Source organism: Bufo gargarizans, chromosome 3, assembly GCF_014858855.1.
Source record: "Bufo gargarizans isolate SCDJY-AF-19 chromosome 3, ASM1485885v1, whole genome shotgun sequence".
Classification (NCBI taxonomy): Eukaryota; Metazoa; Chordata; class Amphibia; order Anura; family Bufonidae; genus Bufo; species Bufo gargarizans.
Window position 1 is genome coordinate 425,306,779 of NC_058082.1, and position 21,120 is coordinate 425,327,898.

General features: G+C 42.4%; 1 protein-coding gene across 4 annotated transcripts in view; it reads left to right on the forward strand.

Moving 5' to 3' along the window:
• The window catches only part of IKBKE (inhibitor of nuclear factor kappa B kinase subunit epsilon), an 87,491-nt gene extending 67,247 nt beyond the window's left edge, over nucleotides 1-20,244 (forward strand). For all 4 annotated transcript variants that reach the window (XM_044288455.1, XM_044288454.1, XM_044288453.1 and 1 more), the window contains 6 exons: nucleotides 7,228-7,267; nucleotides 7,361-7,462; nucleotides 9,637-9,733; nucleotides 14,063-14,169; nucleotides 15,189-15,260; nucleotides 19,923-20,244. In XM_044288455.1, coding sequence (XP_044144390.1) covers nucleotides 7,228-7,267; nucleotides 7,361-7,462; nucleotides 9,637-9,733; nucleotides 14,063-14,169; nucleotides 15,189-15,260; nucleotides 19,923-19,938 — 434 coding nt within the window. In that variant the 3' untranslated portion in view covers nucleotides 19,939-20,244. The remainder of the gene's footprint in view (nucleotides 1-7,227; nucleotides 7,268-7,360; nucleotides 7,463-9,636; nucleotides 9,734-14,062; nucleotides 14,170-15,188; nucleotides 15,261-19,922) is intronic.
• Nucleotides 20,245-21,120: the final 876 nt, after the last annotated feature.

A 21,120-nucleotide genomic window follows, 5' to 3' on the forward strand; every position in this document is an offset into this window, starting at 1 on the left:
GACAGAGAAGAACAAGTGATTATGTGGCTGGAGGTATATTAGGCGGTCAGTGGATAATAATTTTACTGTAGGCCAGTACAGGCCCCAAAAATTATGCATTCACTGGACAGAAAAGAACAACTGATTATGTGGCTGGAGGTATATTAGACGGTCAGTCGATAACTATTTTACTGTAGCCCAGTACAGGCCACAAAAATTAGGCATTCACCTGACAGAAAAGAACAAGTGATTATGTGGCTGGAGGTACATTAGGCGGTCACTAAATAACAATTTTTCTGTAGGCCAGTGGAGTACAGGCCCCAAAAATTAGGCATTCACCTGACAGAATAGAACAAGTAATTATATGGCGGGAGGTATATTAGACGGTCAGTGGATAACAATTTTACTGTAGCCCAGTACAGGCCCCAAAAATTAGGCATCCACCTGACAGAAAAGAACAAGCGATTATGTGGCTGGAGGTACATTAGGTGGTCACTGAATAACAATTTTACTGTAGGCCAGTGGAGTACAGGCCCCAAAACTTAGACATTAACCTGACAGAAAAGGCCTTTAATGCCGCTGTATATATATATAAGACAAGGACCATTCTTTGTTCTGGGTGGTGGCGGATATGTGTGGGCTGGCATGAGGAAATTCAATTACACATGGTCGTCACAGGTGTTGATCCATGCCTCATTAATTTTTAGAAATGTGAAGTAGTCCACACTGTCGTGAGCTAGGCGAGTGCGCTTATCGGTCACGATTCCCCCTGCTGCGCTGAACGTCCTTTCAGACAGGACACTTAACGAGGGGCAAGCCAAGAGTTCCATTCAAATTGTGCCAGCTCTGTCCACAGGTCAAGCCTGCTCAATCCAGTAGTCCAGGGATTCCTCGCTTCTCAGAGCGTCCGATGTAGTCGGAGACCTGTCTGTCTAGGAGTTCCCTGAGGCTGGATCCGGAGGGCAGCTGTGGATGGGTTGGGTACAAGAATGATCTCATATCCGAAGTGACGAACACATATTCAAACCGCCCTCTTCTTGCAGACACGGTAGGATTGGTCCCTGCACCTGTTTCGCTGTGGGTGGAAATTCCTCTGCCAGCGCCCGCAACAGCAGAATGCAGCATCTCTCGCAGCAAGGCCTGGAAATGCTGCACTATGACAGCCCTCTGTGATGCTGGTAACATGTCCGCCATTTTGTGTTTGTCCCGGGCGTCTAAGTATGTTGACACCCAGTACTGGTCCTTGCCCTTTATGCTTTTTATACGGGGTCCTTCTTCAAACACTGGAGCATGAAGGCCCCCATTTGCACTAAATTGGAAGTTGTGGAGCGCCCTGGCTCCTGCTCATCGCCCGGGAGAATGTCATTCTCGGTCTCCTCTCCCCAGCCATGGACAACACCAGGAATCCTCGAAAAGTTTAAAGTCTCCCTCAAAGCCTTCTTTTCTTGTTCCTCCTCCTCCTCCCCCCCGGCCACCATCCTTCTCTGACTCCTCTTCAGACTCCTGCTGACTTGTCTCAGATTGAGTAGCCCCCCCCTGGAATTCCTCATCTTCCAGCTCCTGCTCCTCGATGGCTTGATCAATGACACAACGCAAAGCACGCTCCAGAAAAAGGCGTAAGGTATGATGTCACTGATGGCGCCCTGGCTGCGACTGACCAGTTTGGTGATCTCATAAAATGGCTGCAGAAGTCTGCATGCGTCGCGCAGAAGCAGCCACTGGCGCATTGAAAAGAAACCAAGCTCCCCAGAACCTGTCCTGCTGCAGAGTTCGTACAGGTAGTCATTAATGGCACGTTGCTGCTGGAGCAGCCTACCAAGCATATACAAGGTAGAGTTCCAGCACGTCGGGCTGTCACAAATTAGACGTCTGACAGCAGGTGGCGTTGCAAGGCGTCAGCAAGGCGAGATCTTCTAAAATGGCCAGAGATTTTCCTGGCCTGCCGCAAGATGTCCTGGACCCCGGGGTATTTGGCAATGAATTGCTGCACGACTAAGTTTACGACATGTGCCATGCATGGCACGTGTGTTATTTTGCCCTGTTTCAGCGTGCTCACCAGGTTAGCACCATTGTCGCACACCACTTTACCAACTGTCAAATTGAGCGGGGTTAGCCACTGATCGGCCTGTGACCGCAGAGCTGAAGACAGTGCAGGATCGGTGTGGCTCTTGGCTTCCAGGCACAACAGCCGCAACATAGCATGGCAACGTCTGACCTGGCATGTCGGATAGGTTCTGGGGAGCTTGAGGGGTGCAGCGGAAGAGGTGGTAGCAGTGGAAAAGAAGGAGTCAGCCGAGGAGGAGAAGGAGGATGGAGTAGGAGGAGGAGAAGAAGAGTCAGGCCTGTATGCAATCCGTGGCGGTAACACCAAATCTACACGGGTGCCACGGGTTACATGTTTGACGGCCGTCAGAAGATTCACCCAGTGGGCAGTTAAAGTTATGTACCTTTACTGCCCATGTTTGCTAGACCATGTGGTCAGAAGTATCTTGGCACCGACACTGTGTGTCAGAGATATATTCACTTGCCACTGAACGTGGCCATATAGCTCTGGGATGCCCTGCTGGGAGAAATATTTCCTTCCGGGGACCTTCTATTGCAGTGTGCCAATGGCCACAAATTTTCTAAAGGCCTCCAAGTCCACCAGTTTATATGGAAGTAGTTGGCGGGCTAGCAGTTACTACAAGCCGACGGTCAGCCGTTGGGCAAGAGGGTTATCCGGCGTCATCAACTTTTTATGCTCAAACATTTGGGCCACGGAAACCTGCCTTCTGCCAGATGAAAGCGACGATGACACTGTGGAAGGTGGAGTGGAGGACAAATGGGAGGAGTGAGGAGAAGGAGAAGGCAGGACGTGGAGCGCCGGGAGTGTGGCTTTGTGGGTCCTGACGGCGTTGCTCCACAGGGCTCGGTGATGGGAGGCCAGGTGCCTTCTTAAGGCGGTCGTCCCTAGGTGAGAGTTGGGCTTACCACGACTTATGCATTGACAGCAGAGGCTGCAGATGCAACACTATTGTTAGCAGCTGACACGTTAAAAAAAGCCCACACTGCGGAGCCATGTGCCGGCGTCCTGGGAGCGCAAGATGTGACCGTGCATGGTGGATGGCTCGCTCCAGATACATTTGCAGTCTGCTTTTTGCCTCCTGTGCACTGTGAGTTCTGCCTGCTTTTCCTCCTTCTCCTCCCTATCTGCTGCTCCATCTCTCCCTCTGAACTCCCCTCCTCTTCCTCTTTTGTGGGCACCCACCTGCTTCTCCTCCTTCTCCTCCTCCCTATCTGCTGCTCCATCTCTCCCTCTGAACTCCCCTCCTCTTCCTCTTTTGTGGGCACCCACGTGATATCCATCGACACGTCATCATCATCACCTTCACCACCACTGACAGAGATCTCGGAGTAGGCAGCAACAGCGGGGACCACCCTCCTTGGGCTGATCTGGGTACTGTTGTCAGACTGCTGTGTGGCGACCGTTGATACCTCCTCTTCCTGATCCGATGCCAAGAATGGATGCGCATCGTTAAGGTCTTGTCATGGATGGAAAAATAATTCCTCTGACTCGAGCGGAGGGGATATGGTTGTGGTGGTGGTGTCTTTGGTTTGCACACAGCAGAGAGTGAGGGGGGTGCAGATACAGAGGATAAGGAGAGTGCAGAAGCGGAAGGCTGAGTGAGCCACTTAACCAACTCTGGTGCATCCTTTGACGTAATCACACGCACCTTCTCCAACTTCCCACTTAGGCTCTGGCCTGGTGCACCTACCCGACCCCTACCACCCTTGTGGAACAGCCTGCCTCTTCCTCTGCCTGTCATTTTCAAAATGACCCTGTGCCAAAATCCCTAGCGAAGAGCAGTATTTGTGGAAGCAGGTATATTGCAGGCCTCAATCAATATTTGGTTGAAGCGGGTATATCTCACCCCTTAATCAGTATTTTGTGGAAGCAGGTATATATAGAACCCCTTAATCAGTATTTTGTAGAAGCAGGTATATCGCACCCCTCAATCTGTATTTTGTGAAAGCTAGTGTATCGCAGGCCTCAATCAATATTTGGTGAAAGCAGGTATATCCCACCCCTCATCAGTATTTTGTGGAAGCAGGTATATAAAACCCCGTAATCAGTACTTTGTAGAAGCAGGTACATTGCACCCCTCAATCAGTATTTTGTGGAAACGGGTATATAAAACCCTTGAATCAATATTTGGTGGAAGCAGGTATATCGCACCCATCAATCAGTATTTTGTGGAAGCAGGTAAATAGAACCCCTTAATCAGTATGTTGTAGAAGCAGGTATATCACACCCCTCAATCAGTATTTTGTGGAAACAGGTATATAGAACCCCATAATCAATATTTGGTTGAAGCGGGTATATCTCACCCCTCAATCAGTATTTTGTGGAAGCAGGTATACAGGGAGTGCAGAATTATTAGGCAAATGAGTATTTTGACCACATCCTCCTCTTTATGCATGTTGTCTTACTCCAAGCTGTATAGGCTTGAAAGCCTACTACCAATTAAGCATATTAGGTGATGTGCATCTCTGTAATGAGAAGGGGTGTGGTCTAATGACATCAACACCCTATATCAGGTGTGCATAATTATTAGGCAACTTCCTTTCCTTTGGCAAAATGGGTCAAAAGAAGGACTTGACAGGCTCAGAAAAGTCAAAAATAGTGAGATATCTTGCAGAGGGATGCAGCACTCTTAAAATTGCAAAGCTTCTGAAGCGTGATCATCGAACAATCAAGAGTTTCATTCAAAATAGTTAACAGGGTCGCAAGAAGCGTGTGGAAAAACCAAGACGCAAAATAACTGCCCATGAACTGAGAAAAGTCAAGCGTGCAGCTGCCAAGATGCCACTTGCCACCAGTTTGGCCATATTTCAGAGCTGCAACATCACTGGAGTGCCCAAAAGCACAAGGTGTACAATACTCAGAGACATGGCCAAGGTAAGAAAGGCTGAAAGACGACCACCACTGAACAAGACACACAAGCTGAAACGTCAAGACTGGGCCAAGAAATATCTCAAGACTGATTTTTCTAAGGTTTTATGGACTGATGAAATGAGAGTGAGTCTTGATGGGCCAGATGGATAGGCCCGTGGCTGGATTGGTAAAGGGCAGAGAGCTCCAGTCCGACTCAGACGCCAGCAAGGTGGAGGTGGAGTACTGGTTTGGGCTGGTATCATCAAAGATGAGCTTGTGGGGCCTTTTTGGGTTGAGGATGGAGTCAAGCTCAACTCCCAGTCCTACTGCCAGTTTCTGGAAGACACCTTCTTCAAGCAGTGGTACAGGAAGAAGTCTGCATCCTTCAAGAAAAACATGATTTTCATGCAGGACAATGCTCCATCACACGCGTCCAAGTACTCCACAGCGTGGCTGGCAAGAAAGGGTATAAAAGAAGAAAATCTAATGACATGGCCTCCTTGTTCACCTGATCTGAACCCCATTGAGAACCTGTGGTCCATCATCAAATGTGAGATTTACAAGGAGGGAAAACAGTACACCTCTCTGAACAGTGTCTGGGAGGCTGTGGTTGCTACTGCACGCAATGTTGATGGTGAACAGATCAAAACACTGACAGAATCCATGGATGGCAGGCTTTTGAGTGTCCTTGCAAAGAAAGGTGGCTATATTGGTCACTGATTTGTTTTTGTTTTGTTTTTGAATGTCAGAAATGTATATTTGTGAATGTTGAGATGTTATATTGGTTTCACTGGTAAAAATAAATAATTGAAATGGGTATATATTTGTTTTTTGTTAAGTTGCCTAATAATTATGCACAGTAATAGTCACCTGCACACACAGATATCCCCCTAAAATAGCTAAAACTAAAAACAAACTAAAAACTACTTCCAAAAATATTCAGCTTTGATATTAATGAGTTTTTTGGGTTCATTGAGAACATGGTTGTTGTTCAATAATAAAATTAATCCTCAAAAATACAACTTGCCTAATAATTCTGCACTCCCTGTATATAGAACCCCTTAATCAGTATTTTGTAGAAGCAGGTATATCGCACTCCTCAATCAGTATTTTGTGAAAGCCGGTGTATCGCAGGCCTCAATCAATATTTGGTGAAAGCAGGTATATCCCACCCCTCAATCAGTATTTTGTGGAAGCAGGTATATAAAACCCCGTAATCAGTATTTTGTAGAAGCAGGTACATTGCACCCCTCAATCAGTATTTTGTGGAAACGGGTATATAAAACCCTTGAATCAATATTTGGTGGAAGCAGGTATAACGCACCCCTCAATCAGTATTTTGTGGAAGCAGGTAAATAGAACCCCTTAATTAGTATGTTGTAGAAGCAGGTATATCACACCCCTCAATCAGTATTTTGTGGAAACAGGTATATAGAAGCCCATAATCAATATTTGGTGGAAGCAGGTATATAGAACCCCTTAATCAGTATTTTTTAGAAACAGGTATATCGCACCCCTCAATCAGTATTTTGTGGAAACAGGTATATAGAACCCCTGAATCAATATTTGGTGGAAGCAGGTATATCGCACCCCTCAATCAGTTTTTTTTGGGGGGGCAACAGGTATATCACACCTATTGCAAATAGTTGTTCCAATAACGCTTGTACCTCTATATACCTGCGGTATTGCAGCAAAACCGCACACAACTGCTGCACAATACAAATGCACTATATACTTTCTATGTTAGAAAGTATATTATAGGTATATCAAACCCTTTAATCAGTTTTTTGGGGGGCAACAGGTATATCACACCTGTTGCAATTAGTTATTCCAATAGCTTTTGTCCCGCTATATAGCTGCGGTATCGCAGCAGAACCGCACACAACTGCTGCACAATACCAATGCACTATAATATACTTTCTATGTTAGAAAGTATATTATAAGTATATCACACCCCTCAGTATATCACACTTATCGATAGCACACCTATACCAGTCCTTAAAAGGACTTTTGTGGCCCTATCAGCTAGCGTTTGGTGTCCCTAACAGCCTGTCCCTGCTCCACAAAGCAACCTCTCCCTACACTGGCAAAACAGAGAATGTAAAATGGCTGACAGATCGGGTTCTGTTATAGGGTGAGGGTGTGTCTATGTGCTGAAACGTCTCAATTGGCTGTCCTGTCCCACCTGATGTGTGTGTCATGGGTCAAAGTTCGGCGCAATGCAAAAAAATATGGCGCCGGCAGCTAACTGCAAACTAGCAAAGTTCGCCGCAAAACGAGCGCCGGGCAAACCGCAAGGCCATCTCTATTAATGTGTTCCTTTCTTGTTCAAGGACTTTTATACAATGAAGAACAGATACATAAGCTGGATAAGTGAGTAGATATTTTAATAACATTTTCCATAAACTAAATAGCATTTTTCCTGTATACTATTTTATTTCTTCTTTGTCTCAAATCTACTCCCAGAATAAATTTAGGTAACTTAGCTAAGAAGGTTCTGATCATATTTCAAGCAGAAGTTGTGCAGAAATATCAAGCAGCTTTATCAGAACACAGCAGCAGGATAAGGTATGCGTGCAGTAAAATATATGTGTTCGGTGATGAATTATATTCTAATGCAATTTACAAAAAGAACTTTTCCAACTTCAACGCTGACACTTTCCATTTAGTTTGGGAATGTGTTTTTTTCATGATTAAGATTTCACTTCGCTGGGTGGCTTCTGCTGTCCCCGATCCTCCGGCGCATGCCCAATAGAAAACTATGGGTGGCGGGCGCATGCGCAGAAGCTTAAAGCGAGTCCGATGCCCATAGCTTTCTATTGTGCATGCGCCGGATCTCGGAAGGTCGGGGACGGCAGAAGCCGCCCAGCGAAGTGAATATTGATGAGCTCGGCGGCGTTTCAAAAGGGTGGTTGGGCTGATGCTGGCTGGGCGCAACTGGAGCTGAAACCCCGCCCCTTGGGCAGAAAGAAAAGCGATTACTTCAGGTTATAAAACATGAGTTTACTGTATTCATAATGTGGACAGGGGTTAATATGTTTTTAATGCACATTAGAAGACCTGTGCATGGATATGTACAACTAATTATGATTATTGGGCTTGTCAATGTCCCTTTAAGTGAATGTTGTATATAGAGGGAGTTTGATATTTTTACTGTTTTAGTTTTTTGTCTTACTATTTGTATACTATGTTGTGTACACCCCACCAAGTACAATATGAAAGCAATCTAATACTTTAGTGTAAGGCTACACAGAGTGGATTTTCTGCGGTGGAATTTCTGCAGTAAATTCTGCCACAATACCAAAGATTTTTTTTGTGGATTTTACTGCAGATTTGCTGTCGGTTTCATGTAAAGTGTGAAATCTGCAGTGGAAATCCACAGCATAAGTTGACATGTTCCAGATTTAAAATCCACACTGCAGGTCAATTTCTGCTTCAGATTTTTTACACATGGATTTTTACACTGTAAATTGTTTGCACACAACTCTGCTGTGGAAAATGAACATTTAGATATTTAGTACCAAAACTATGCATTTCAGATTGGTTACATTTTGGAAAGCTTTCTTTCACATAGTGGTTTATTAGGGTCTAGAGAGTAAACCGAGGTTTAGGGTCTAGGTCAGTAGTCCCCATACAGTGGCCAGCAGACTCCTAGTTATGTGGTTGAGTCCTGAGTTATATGACCATACGCATTGGTTACAATGCATTATTCATATTAGCTGTATTGAAGATATTCCATAACTCCCTCATAAAAGTCTAAAGGGCATATCTATTTAGTTTGCAATGCACCCATTTCCTACAGCATCAACATTTAAAACATGCTGCACCTCTTGTACCCCTTTTTCACTACAGCTAGTGTCTTACTAAAGAGGTAATGGCTGAAAGCCAGAAGATCCCTGGGCTTGGAGACTACTAAGCTGCACAATTGGAATTGAGATATTTGTATGCAAATATGTGCAGTTATTAATATTTTACTTTATATTTCCAAGTTGAATGTGGCTCACAAACAAAAAAATAGGGACCATGGCTCTGAGATCTAGAGGAATGGACAACACAAGGGGTTTCTTTACTGTAAAAGCTGTGAAACTATGGAACTCTCTGCTAGGTGAAGTGGCCGTATTGAGGATACGACCATATTGCACGGTCATGTCATGATTGTGAGCAGCCATTAAAAATAAACAGTGCAGTATCAGTTTAAACGGAACCCACAGTACTTGACCATACTGTGGCCGCGTTGCAACCGTAACATGACTGTGCCACATGGTTGTACCCTTAGGATTAGAAAACAGCACCACACCTTCCACAGAATGTGCGTGGTATTGTAGCTGAAACCCATTCACTTAAATGGAGCTAAGTGGCAATGCAAAATACATCCATGATCAGGCACGGTGCAGTTTTTTGAAGAAAGAACCCTTTTTTTTCCCCATCCAGTACAACCCCTTTAATTCACTGAAAGAGGGGCCAAGATGTTACTAAAAACTAATATTACAAGTTATTGTTACCATGTGACTGGAGATGAGTCATTTATCCAGTGATTTATTCTAGTTGCCAGATTTTGAGTCATGAAATAATTTTTGGGTTGACTTCTGCCTCACCAAGGTTTTTGCCTTCTTCTGGATCAACATTGCAAAATAAATAAATTAATTAGATGGGTTTATATCCATATTAAACTGCTAAATAAAAATAATCACTTCATGAAAAAATATTGCTGAAAAATAAACTTATGTTTGTCCTTGTTCTAGGACAATCACTGAAATTCGGAACCACTTAGGACTCGTGAATGGATATTTGGCGACCTGTGTTCAAGACCTGCAGAGTTATGAGGAGGCTCTTAACAATGTACAATGATTAAGTATAGTTATTGACTTAGCACCTCATTGGGTTATTTTCGCCACTACTAATAACGATCACTGAAGTTGGTCATGAATAGACATAGAGATGTAATTTGGCCATTGATTTTTGCATAACCTTTGGAAATGGTCACTATTCAGTTCATTCCCTGTGATCTAGTAGAGAAGTCATTGTACATGAGCACTCCTGCCTAGTCATAAAAGGAGTTGTTCAATCAACCTATTAGGGCATATGAACCTCATTGAGGGGGCTTCATGTTCAGAATCCCTCCTCTATCAGTTACAGCTAAGAAGCAGCAGCTCTCGCACTGGTTGACTTGGGATATACAGTATCTCACAAAAGTGAGTGCACCCCTAACATTTTTGTAAATATTTTATTATATCTTTCATGGGATAACACTGAAGATATGACACTTTGATACAATGTAAAGTAGTCAGTGTACAGCTTGTATTACAGTGTAAATTTGGTGTGCCCTCAAAATAACTCAACACACAGCCATTAATGTTTAAACTGCTAGCAACAACAGTGAGTACATCTCTGAGTGAAAATGGCCAAATTGTGCCTAATATGTCTATATTTTGAGGCCACCATTATTTTCTAGCACTGCCTTAACTCTCTTGGGCACGGAGTTCACTAAAGCTTCACAGGGGTTGCCACTGGAATCCTCTTCCACTTCTCCATGATGACATTATGGAGCTAGTGGATGTTAGAGACCTTGTGCTTCTCCACCTTCCATTTGAGGATGCCCCACAGGGTTTAGGTCTGGAGACATGCTTGCCAGTCCAACACCTTTACCCTCAGTTTCTTTAGCAAGGCAGTGGTCGTCTTGGAGGTGTGTTTGGGATAGTTATCATGTTGAAATACTGCCCTGCGAAGGGATGGGATCATGCTCTGCTTCAGTATGTCACAGTATACAGTACAGACCAAAAGTTTGGACACACCTTCTCATTCAAAGAGTTTTCTTTATTTTTATGACTTTGAAAATTGTAGATTCACATTGAAGGCATCAAAACTATGAATTAACACATGTGGAATTATATACATAACAAAAAGTGTGAAACAACTGAAAATATGTCATATTCTAGGTTTTTCAAAGTAGCCACCTTTTTCTTTGATTACTGCTTTGCACACTGTTGGCATTCTCTTGATGAGCTTCAAGAGGTAGTCACCTGAAATGGTTTTCACTTCACAGGTGTGCCCTGTCAGGTTTAATAAGTGGGATTTCTTGCCTTATAAATGGGGTTGGGACCATCAGTTGCGTTGTGGAGAAGTCAGGTGGATACACAGCTGATAGTCCTACTGAATAGACTGTTAGAATTTGTATTATGGCAAGAAAAAAACAGCTAAGTAAAGAAAAACGAGTGGCCATCATTACTTTAGGAAATGAAGGTCAGTCATTCCGAAAAATGGGGAAAACTTTGAAAGTGTCCCAAAGTGCAGTCACAAAAACCATCAAGCGCTACAAAGAAACTGGCTCACATGCGGATCGCCCCAGGAAAGGAAGACCAAGAGTTACCTCTGCTGGCGAGAATAAGTTCACCCGAGTCACCAGCCTCAGAAATCACAGGTTAACAGCAGCTCAGATTAGAGACCAGGTCAATGCCACACAGAGTTCTAGCAGCAGACACATCTCTAGAACAACTGTTAAGAGGAGACTGTGTGAATCAGGTCTTCATGGTAGAATATCTGCTAGGAAACCACTGCTAAGGACAGGCAACAAGCAGAAGAGACTTGTTTGGGCTAAAGAACACAAGGAATGGACATTAGACCAGTGGAAATCTGTGCTTTGGTCTGATGAGTCCAAATTTGAGATCTTTGGTTCCAACCACCGTGTCTTTGTGCGACGCAGAAAAGGTGAACGGATGGACTCTACATGCCTGGTTCCCACCGTGAAGCATGGAGGAGGAGGTGTGATGGTGTGGGGGTGCTTTGCTGGTGACACTGTTGGGGATTTATTCAAAATTGAAGGCATACTGAACCAGCATGGCTACCACAGCATCTTGCAGCGGCATGCTATTCCATCCGGTTTGCGTTTAGTTGGACCATCATTTATTTTTCAGGCTGTGTAAGGGCTATTTGACCATGAAGGAGAGTGATGGGGTGCTGCGCCAGATGATCTGGCCTCCACAGTCACCAGACCTGAACTCAATCGAGATGGTTTGGGGTGAGCTGGACCGCAGAGTGAAGGCAAAAGGGCCAACAAGTGCTAAGCATCTCTGGGAACTCCTTCAAGACTGTTGGAAGACCATTTCAGATAACTACCTCTTGAAGCTCATCAAGAGAATGCCAAGAGTGTGCAAAGCAGTAATCAAAGCAAAAGGTGGCTACTTTGAAGAACCTAGAATATGACATATTTTCAGGTGTTTTACACTTTTTTGTTATGTATATAATTCCACGTGTGTTAATTCATAGTTTTGATGCCTTCAGTGTGAATCTAAAATTTTCATAGTCATGAAAATAAAGAAAACTTTTTGAATGAGAAGGTGTGTCCAAACTTTTGGTCTGTACTGTATGTTGGCATTCATGGTTCCCTCAATGATCTGTTGTTCACCACAGTTGGCAGCACTCATGAAGCCCCAAACCATGACACTCTCACCACCATGCATGACTGTAGGCAAGACACGCTTGTCTTTGTGCTCCTCACCTGGTTGCCGCCAAACATGCTTGACAGCATCTGAACCAAATAGGTTCATATTGGTCTCATCAGACCACAGGACATGATTCCAGTAATCTATGTCCTTAGTCTGCTTGTCTTCAGCAAACTGCTTGCGGGCTTTCTTATGCACCATCTTTATAACAGGCTTCCTTCTGGGACGACAGCAATGCAGACCAATTTCATGCAGTGTGCGGAATATAGTCTGAGCACTGACAGGCTGACCCTCCACCCCTTTAATCTCTTCAGCAATGCTGGCAGTACTCATTTGTCTATTTTGAAAAAAGAACCTCTGGATATGATGATGAGTACGTGCACTCAACTTCTTTGGTCGACCATGGTGAGGCCTGTTCTGAGTAGAACCTGTCTTGTTAAGCTGCTGTATGGTCTTAGCCACCATGCTGCAGCTCAGTTCCAGGGTGTTTGCAATCTTCTTATAGCCTAGGCCATCTTTATGTAAAGCAACAATTTTTTTTTTTATCAGATCCTCAGAGAGTTCTTTGCCATGAGGTGCCATGTTGAACTTCCAGTGACCAGTATGAGAGAATATGAGAATGATAACACCAAACTTAACACACCTGCTCCCCATTCACACCTGAGACCTTGAAAGACTAATGAGTCACATTACACCAGGGAGTGAAAATGGCTAATTGGGCACAATTTGGCCATTTTCACTTAGGGGTGTACTCATGAAAAGATATAATAAAATATTTCCAAAAATATGAGGTGTGTACTCACTGTTGTGAGATACTGTATATGTATTATCTGTATGGCCATTTTTCTGAATGACAGCCATATAATACTACTTTATCCCTTCAGTGGCCACTGCAATGCTCTCCTCACGCAGTAACTGCAGAGTTCCAAACCTCTCCTTGCATTACCATTAGCACAAAACTGTGCTAAGGGAGCTTCATAGCATCGGTTTCCATGATCAATCAGCTACATGCAAGTCTTACATAACCAAATAAAATGGCCAGCATTGTATGGCGTAGTGTAAAGCATGCCGCCACTAGACTCTGGAGAACTAGAAACTGGAAGTTTGGTGCAGGAGAGATAATGCTATGGGGTTTTCAGGGGCTGGCCTTGACCCCTTAGCTCCAGTTTTAAATACTTTAGCACAAAAAGGCATGGTTGGGTGAGTTTGGTGTGCATGAACTTGACTGGCATGCACAGAGTCCCAACCTCAGTCCCTCTCAACACCTTTGGGATTAACTAAAATGGAGATTGTGAGACAGGCCCTCCCGTCCAACATTAGTGTTTGACCTCAAAAATACTTTTCTTGATGAATGAGCACATATTCCCACAGGCACACTCCAGCATCTTGTAGAAAGAGTGGAAGCTGTTTTAGCTGCAAAGGGGCGACCAATTCCATATTTATGACTATGGATTTAGAATGGATTCCCATACGTGTAATGTGTAGGTTCCCCAATACTTTTGGCCTATATAGCATATATTACATTGTGTGTCCTTAATGACTAGAATCCGTAAAAAAAAATATCAGAATGCCTGGTGGCTGAGGGGTAATTTGGACACCCAGCTTTAATCATAGATTATCTACAATTTACATGTTCTTCCTATATTTAGATCTGTCCTATGCTTGTGTTGCTTTTGTTGTTTTTAACAGTGGCACAGATAAAAAAAAGTAGTTATTCTCTTTTTTGCAGACTGTGGACAGATTAGCCCAAAGAATTCAACAGATATGTTTAGAACAACCAAATGTTAGTCCCATATCCTTATATCATGGTCCAGAACAACAGGAGCTAACAGTTGGGTGAGTTATTAAAATGGAAATTTTATTTTGTGCCCTGATGAACTGTTTCACATTAACTCAGATAGGTTTGTGTTTTAAATCAAAGCTTGATTAGACTTTTTTTGTTTTGGATGGTCAAATTTGTACATTAATTGGTGCATTATAGATAAATCTGCCCTATCATTAGTGTAGGAACAGAGCCTACACTAGTCAAAAGTCAGAGATGTTTGCGCAACTAGCATTTTGCTAAAATAACACAGTGAATGGGGCTTAGTGTTAGGAGGTGTCACCTCCTGCAGCCCAACCAATTTACTGTAATTTATGACAGAACCTGGTATAAATTATATGGCAAATCTATGCCTGCTCACCTTATACCATCACTTTTCTTATTAAGACTGCCGTATGAAATGCCATAAATTCCCTCTGCAAACTTAGTAGAGAGAGTCCCAAGATGCATCAAATTTATGAAACTGCCTGGATGATAAATTTGGCTTGCTTTGCACAAAGTTTTTAGTGTAGCTTTGCTACCTCTTAAGCCATGCACCCTTATGGAGTGAGGCATAAATGTGTCTAAAACATATAATAAATGTGGTGCAGATCAAGTACGCCTGTTTTTGGGGCAAATTAAGTCAGAATTCAGGTGCATTTAGCCTAATAAGTATCATCCGTTGTTTTTCATGATAAATATGGCTGAAAATAAAAATGTAGGCTAATACTGATGCCCTGTAGACGGGGAGAATCATTACTGGACAACATGCTGTTCAGTGCAAAATTAGTTAACAAACTGGCCTTAGTTTCCTGTGATAGTTGCAGGTTATAGATGTCTATTATTAATGGCTCTGAAATGTATTTATTGGTCATTATTTTTAGAAAGCCAACAATTTATTCCTCAGTACTGTACACAGAATGTGAACACTCACTGGAGCAAGTGGGTCATAATCTAATTCCCTTTAGTTACACTTTTTGAGGAGCATGTATGGGTACCTTTCTTCTATATGGTGAACCTAACCACAGAAACATGTACTTGTGTCTCTCCCCAGAATGCTTAAACTGCGAGATCAAATGAAGAGCGTCTCTTATGAATTAGAAAAAAACAACAGTATTATAGAAAGGTAACCTTGTGTTCATTTTTGATAGCTATGACATAATCAATGTATAAATTATTGGGTTACATATATGTATCCATAATAATCTGCTTCCCAGTTCTTCTCCTTATTACAATTTTCCCCTAATATTATAGCTGATCGCTGAGGGTCCCAGCAGGAGTAAACTTTGTGATTAACTTATTGTCCAGGGATCTTTCCACTAAGTAGAGATTGTCCAAAGTGGATAATCCCTAGGTTGGATTTACATAGAGCAGTTTTTGGTGCATCAACAACATTTCAGTCATAAGTTACTTTAAAGTCTAATGTAAATTATTGAAAAGTCTACACACTGTATACAGTGTTTTTTGTTCTTTTTTTAATATGGAGTATGCTCGTTGCACTGCTTTTCCACTGCTTTTCCTATAGATTTCTCTATAGTGCTTGATAGTCACCTGAAAAAGATATTGTTTTAAATGTTACAAAATAATTAATTCCATAATTCCTGGTGGGGTTTTTTAACAAGCATTTAAGCCCGTAAAGAAGATTTTTGTTTTCTTTTTTTTCCTCCCAGCTTCCAAAAATCATAGCTTTTTTTACCTTTCCACTCACATAGCCGTACGAGCGTCTTTTTTTTTGTAGAACAAGTGGTGTTCTCTTAATGGCACCATTTAATTTACCGTACCATGTATTGTAAATTGAGAAAAAATTTGTTGGGGGAAAAAGAAAAAGCACAATTCCTCCATGGTCTCTTGTTTAATCTTTGCAGTGTTTATTGTGCACTTACTGACAACTTACATATATTCTGGGGTTCCATATGATTGCAGCGATAGCAAATTTCTGTAGGTTTTCTTATGCTTTACTATTTAAACATATCTGAGACTTTGCTCTATGTCTAAATATTCTGGTGATCATAACTTTTCCATTTACAGAACTGTGTGAGGACTTGCTCTTTGTGAGGCAAGTAGCAGTTTTTATTGGTACTATTTTAGGTGACTTTTTGATCACTTTTTAGTTTAGTTTCACACTAGCTTTCATGAGACCGGCAGGGAACAGCCTGCCGGATCTCTCTGGACTAACTACATGAATGCCGTCGGCATATTTGCTGTGTTGGGGCTGGATGTCTGCCGATCCCCATTTTAGGCCTGAACGACCTGCCAGATTTCACGGACACTAGTGTGAAACTAGACTTACTCAGTTTGTTTCAGGTGGGGAGAGGCGACCCAAAAACTTAGATTTTTTTATTTTTTTTATTTTTTTTCATGACTGCATTCACTGTGCAGGATATATACATTAATATTTTTTTTCAGCTCATATATTTTCTGTGCCAGCAAAACCAATTATGTTTATTTTTTTATTGTTTATTTTTTGGTGGGGAAAGGGTGTGATTCCTATTTTTAATACTTTTGTTTTCTGTAACTTTTTTTAAAACTATTTTCTAAATTTTATTTTTGCAATGGGACTGAATCACTCATCTGAATTTAATCATTAGGAGGTACATCCCGGTAATTGTGTCCATATTGTGTATGTGGCCATCCAACAATCATAGTGTTGCTTATATAGTAAAACCAATACACTGGGAGAGGTTTTCCACATGCTGTAGTTGCCCCTGTCATTACTAGTGACCATCTGGCCTGGATGTGGTTCTGCTCGCTGTGCATGAAATCTGTCCCTCTCTCTCTCCGCTCCTGCTGCCTGCAGTGCAGAACAAGTGTTCCTTCAAGTGCAAGAGGATGAGGTGAGTATTTTTTTAAAGGATCTGTCAGCACTACCAGGGTTGGGGGCCATTATATATACTGGGGCACTAGGGGATAGACGGCCAGAAAATGGATGTATATGGATGCAAAATGCCCATTAAAAATGAATCTGTTGTGTAAATGTAGCCTCCAACCCTTGGAATGTGCAAAGAAGGAAAAAGACAAATTGTCATTAAGGTCCAAAATTATCTGGACATTAAAGGGTTAAAAAAATGTTCCATGTTGATCAAGTATTGAAAATACAATAAATTTAGAGAAAAATATTGGGACATCGACACAATTCGAACATTTTTGGCTCTGTACACCACCACAATAGATTTGAAATGAACAAGATGCGCTTTAACTGCTGACTGTCAGCTTTAATTTGAGGGTATTTACATCCAAATCAGGTGAACGGTGTAGGAATTACAACAGTTTGCATATGTGCCTCCCACTTGTTAAGGGACCAAAAGTAATGGGACAATTGGCTTCTCAGCTGTTCCATGGCCAGGTGTGTGTTATACCCTCATTATCCCAATTACAGTGAGCAGATAAAAGGTCCAGAGTTCATTTCAAGCGTGCGATTTGCATTTGGAATCTGTTGCTGTCAACTCTCAAGATGAGATCCAAAGAGTTGTCACTATCAGTGAAGCAAGCCATCATTAGGCTGAAAAAACAAAACAAACCCATCAGAGAGATAGAAAAAACATTAGGCGTGGCCAAAACAACTGTTTGGAACATCCTTAAAAAGAAGGAACGCATCGGTGAGCTCAGCAACACCAAAAGAACCGGAATACCACGGAAAACAACTGTGGTGGATGACCGAAAAATTATTTCCCTGGTGAAGAAAACACCCTTCACAGCAATTGGCCAGATCAAGAACACTCTTCAGGAGGTAGGTGTATGTGTGTCAAAGTCAACAATCAAGAGAAGACTTCACCAGAGTGAATGCAGAGGGTTCACCACAAGATGTAAACCATTGGTGAGCCTCAAAAACAGGAAGGCCAGATTAGAGTTTGCCAAACGACATCTAAAGAAGCCTTCACAGTTCTGAACAACATCCTATGGACAGATGAGACCAAGATCAACTTGTACCAGAGTGATGGGAAGAGAAGAGTATGGAGAAGGAAAGGAACTGCTTATGATCCTAAGTATACCACCTCATCAGTGAAGCATGGTGGTGGTAGTGTCATGGCGTGGGCATGTATGGCTGCCAATGGAACTGGTTCTCTTGTATTTGTTGATGATGTGACTGCTGACAAAAGCAGCAGGATTAATCCTGAAGTGTTTCGGGCAATATTTTCTGCTCTTATTCAGCCAAATGCTTCAGTACTCATTGGACGGCGCTTCACAGTGCAGATTAACAATGACCCAAAGCATACTGCAAAAGCAACCAAAGAGTTTTTTAAGGGAATGAAGTGGAATGTTATGCAATGGCCAAGTCAATCACCTGAAGAAAACCACAGAAATAAGATAACAATGCACTTGTAAAGTAGATGCAAGAACTATATATGGACAAAGTCCTCACTCTGATATGATAATATCTGAGACACTTAGTCAATATATTTTGATCAAAACACATCTAAGCCCGCCTACCGAACACCAAGGTGGTCTCAGGTCAGGCGGGTCCTACGCTAAACCTACCTAAGCCGTTGGGCTTCTATGTTCAGGAGCGCAGACGCCGCACATATGGTGTGCTGCTCCTAGTAACCTCCATGTGCATCAAGCAACCAATGGGAGGAGGAGCAAGCACAGCCATATGTACCACCTAATTAAGGCGCTCTATTGGATAGGGGAGGGGGGCAAAAGTGCAGAGGAATGCTACTCCCAAGATAATAGGTGCGCATTCACACTTGAAGGTGTCACTCCCTCAAGCAAATACTACATAGAAAAAAATATCACAGAAAAAGCTAAGATAAAAACATCCTGCACGATATGATACAAATGTGCGGATGGTAGGCGGGCTTAGATGTGTTTTGATCAAAATATATTGACTAAGTGTCTCAGATATTATCATATAAGAGTGAGGACTTTGTCCATATATAGTGCAACCAAGTCAATCACCTGACCTGAATCCGATTGAGAATGCATTTTACTTGCTGAAGACAAAACGGAAGGGGAAATGCCCCAAGAACAAGCAGGAACTGAAGACAGTTGCAGTAGAGGCCTGGCAGAGCATCACCAGGGATGAAACCCAGCGTCTGGTGATGTCTATGCGTTCCAGACTTCAGGCTATAATTGACTGCAAAGGATTTGCAACCAAGTATTAAAAAGTGGAAGTTTGATTTATGATTATTATTCTGTCCCATTACTTTTGGTTCCTTAACAAGTGGGAGGCACATATACAAACTGTTGTAATTCCTGCACCGTTCACCTGATTTGGATGTAAATACCCTCAAATTAAAGCTGACAGTCTGTAATTAAAGCAAATCTTGTTTGTTTCATTTCAAATCCATTGTGGTGGTATATAGAGCCAAAAATGTTAGAATTGTGTCAATGTCCCAATATTTTTGGACCTGACTGTAAAGTAAGTTCAGTTGTAGGCTTAGTCATCCTTAAAGGGGTTATCTGGTTGAAAAAAAATATTAAACAGACCTGCAAATACTATAATATACCTAAAAATGTCCCCTCATCTATTCCCTACCGATCCAGAGCTCTAGTGGTGCCCCCAGTGTTTTTTTGTTTTTTTTTACCAGTGGTCTACAAGACCGCAATATTAACTTTTTTACTTTAGAACTAAACGAACACTGTGGCAAAACTGCTGTACTGGGTTGTGTCTGGTGCAGGATCTGGCGGGTGGTGCATAACACCACTAAATGGAGAATCCACTACCCCCTTAGGCCCTGCACCTTTAAGACTTTAAAATAATTTCATGTTGATGCAGCAGTTGAAATGTTAATGTAATACTTATTTTTACAAAAAGAAATGACATTTTGTCTAATCTTGCCTTTCTCAGGTTGAACGCATCCTGATCTGTTAGCACGGGAGCATGGGACAATGTCTATACATTTTGTAACCAGGCAACTCTGGAAATCGTCTGGAACGTATTTAACAGAATCGAATAATGTGAACATGTTTTCATTACATTTTCTTCATACACTTGAAAGTAAAGGAGGAGATCTCCAGCCATCTGAAACTAAGGAATGTGTAGACTTTTCCTAGGAGATGACATTTATGGGGCGCAGTGCCGTTTCTATTGAGATAGACTTGGATTTAGTTTGGTCTTTCATTACTGTGTCTTGGGGAAAGCTGTCAACATAAATCATATTTTAATCTCACCGTGTTATTTGTTGATCACAATGCTTGTTATCCATGTTTTCGGATTTCCAGATAATTTGCCTACTATTGTAAATAATATGAATTATATTTTCTGGACTATAAGAGTTTTTAGAATGAGAAAATTGGTGAAAAGAACTCAGCCGCCCTCTACACACACAAGTCGATTATTACCTGAAAACCCTCTTAAAGAGGTTGTCCAAGTCAAATTAACAATTTTCCCAGGAGCAGTAAGTGTGATAAAAAACAAACAAAGATGAACTCACCACCTGCACATGAATCTGGCGCCATGGCCGCTGGGTGTCTGCTTTTTTAAAGAGCAGACACCTGGCACTAATGTCCATGACTGGCTGCCATAATCATCCGGGTGTGCTCCTGCTCCCCCCGGCGGGGATTGGGGGAGCCGGAGCACGTATGCAGCAGCCCCTGTCCTCCTGTCTGATGGTACCAGAGATGGTTCACAGAATTTAGTCGGGATCTTCCTTAAAGCAATAAAATTGAAGGATACACAACAGGGATGACCATAATCCCATGTGGATCCCTCCATAAGGTCTGGGATTCCTCCCTACTATGAACCTAATTGTATTTTGCTTTTAAAATGATTAGGGTTAAAACCATATGCTGAACATGGTGGAGGGATCAAACATGGCCGCTGGATTATTGCAGCAACACTGTCCCTAGTGCATGAGTTCTCACCATATCCCTCCCTATGCTCAGCTCACAGGAAATTGGCAGACCGCGTGGGATGAGGCTTTTATAGGGCTGTGACATCACAGGAGATGGCTACCTGCGGATTGGCTGGCTGCACGGCTTTATGGGTGATCTCACATTCTAGGGCTTCTTACTTTCACTATGTAACGTGCAGCTGCCATTTTAGG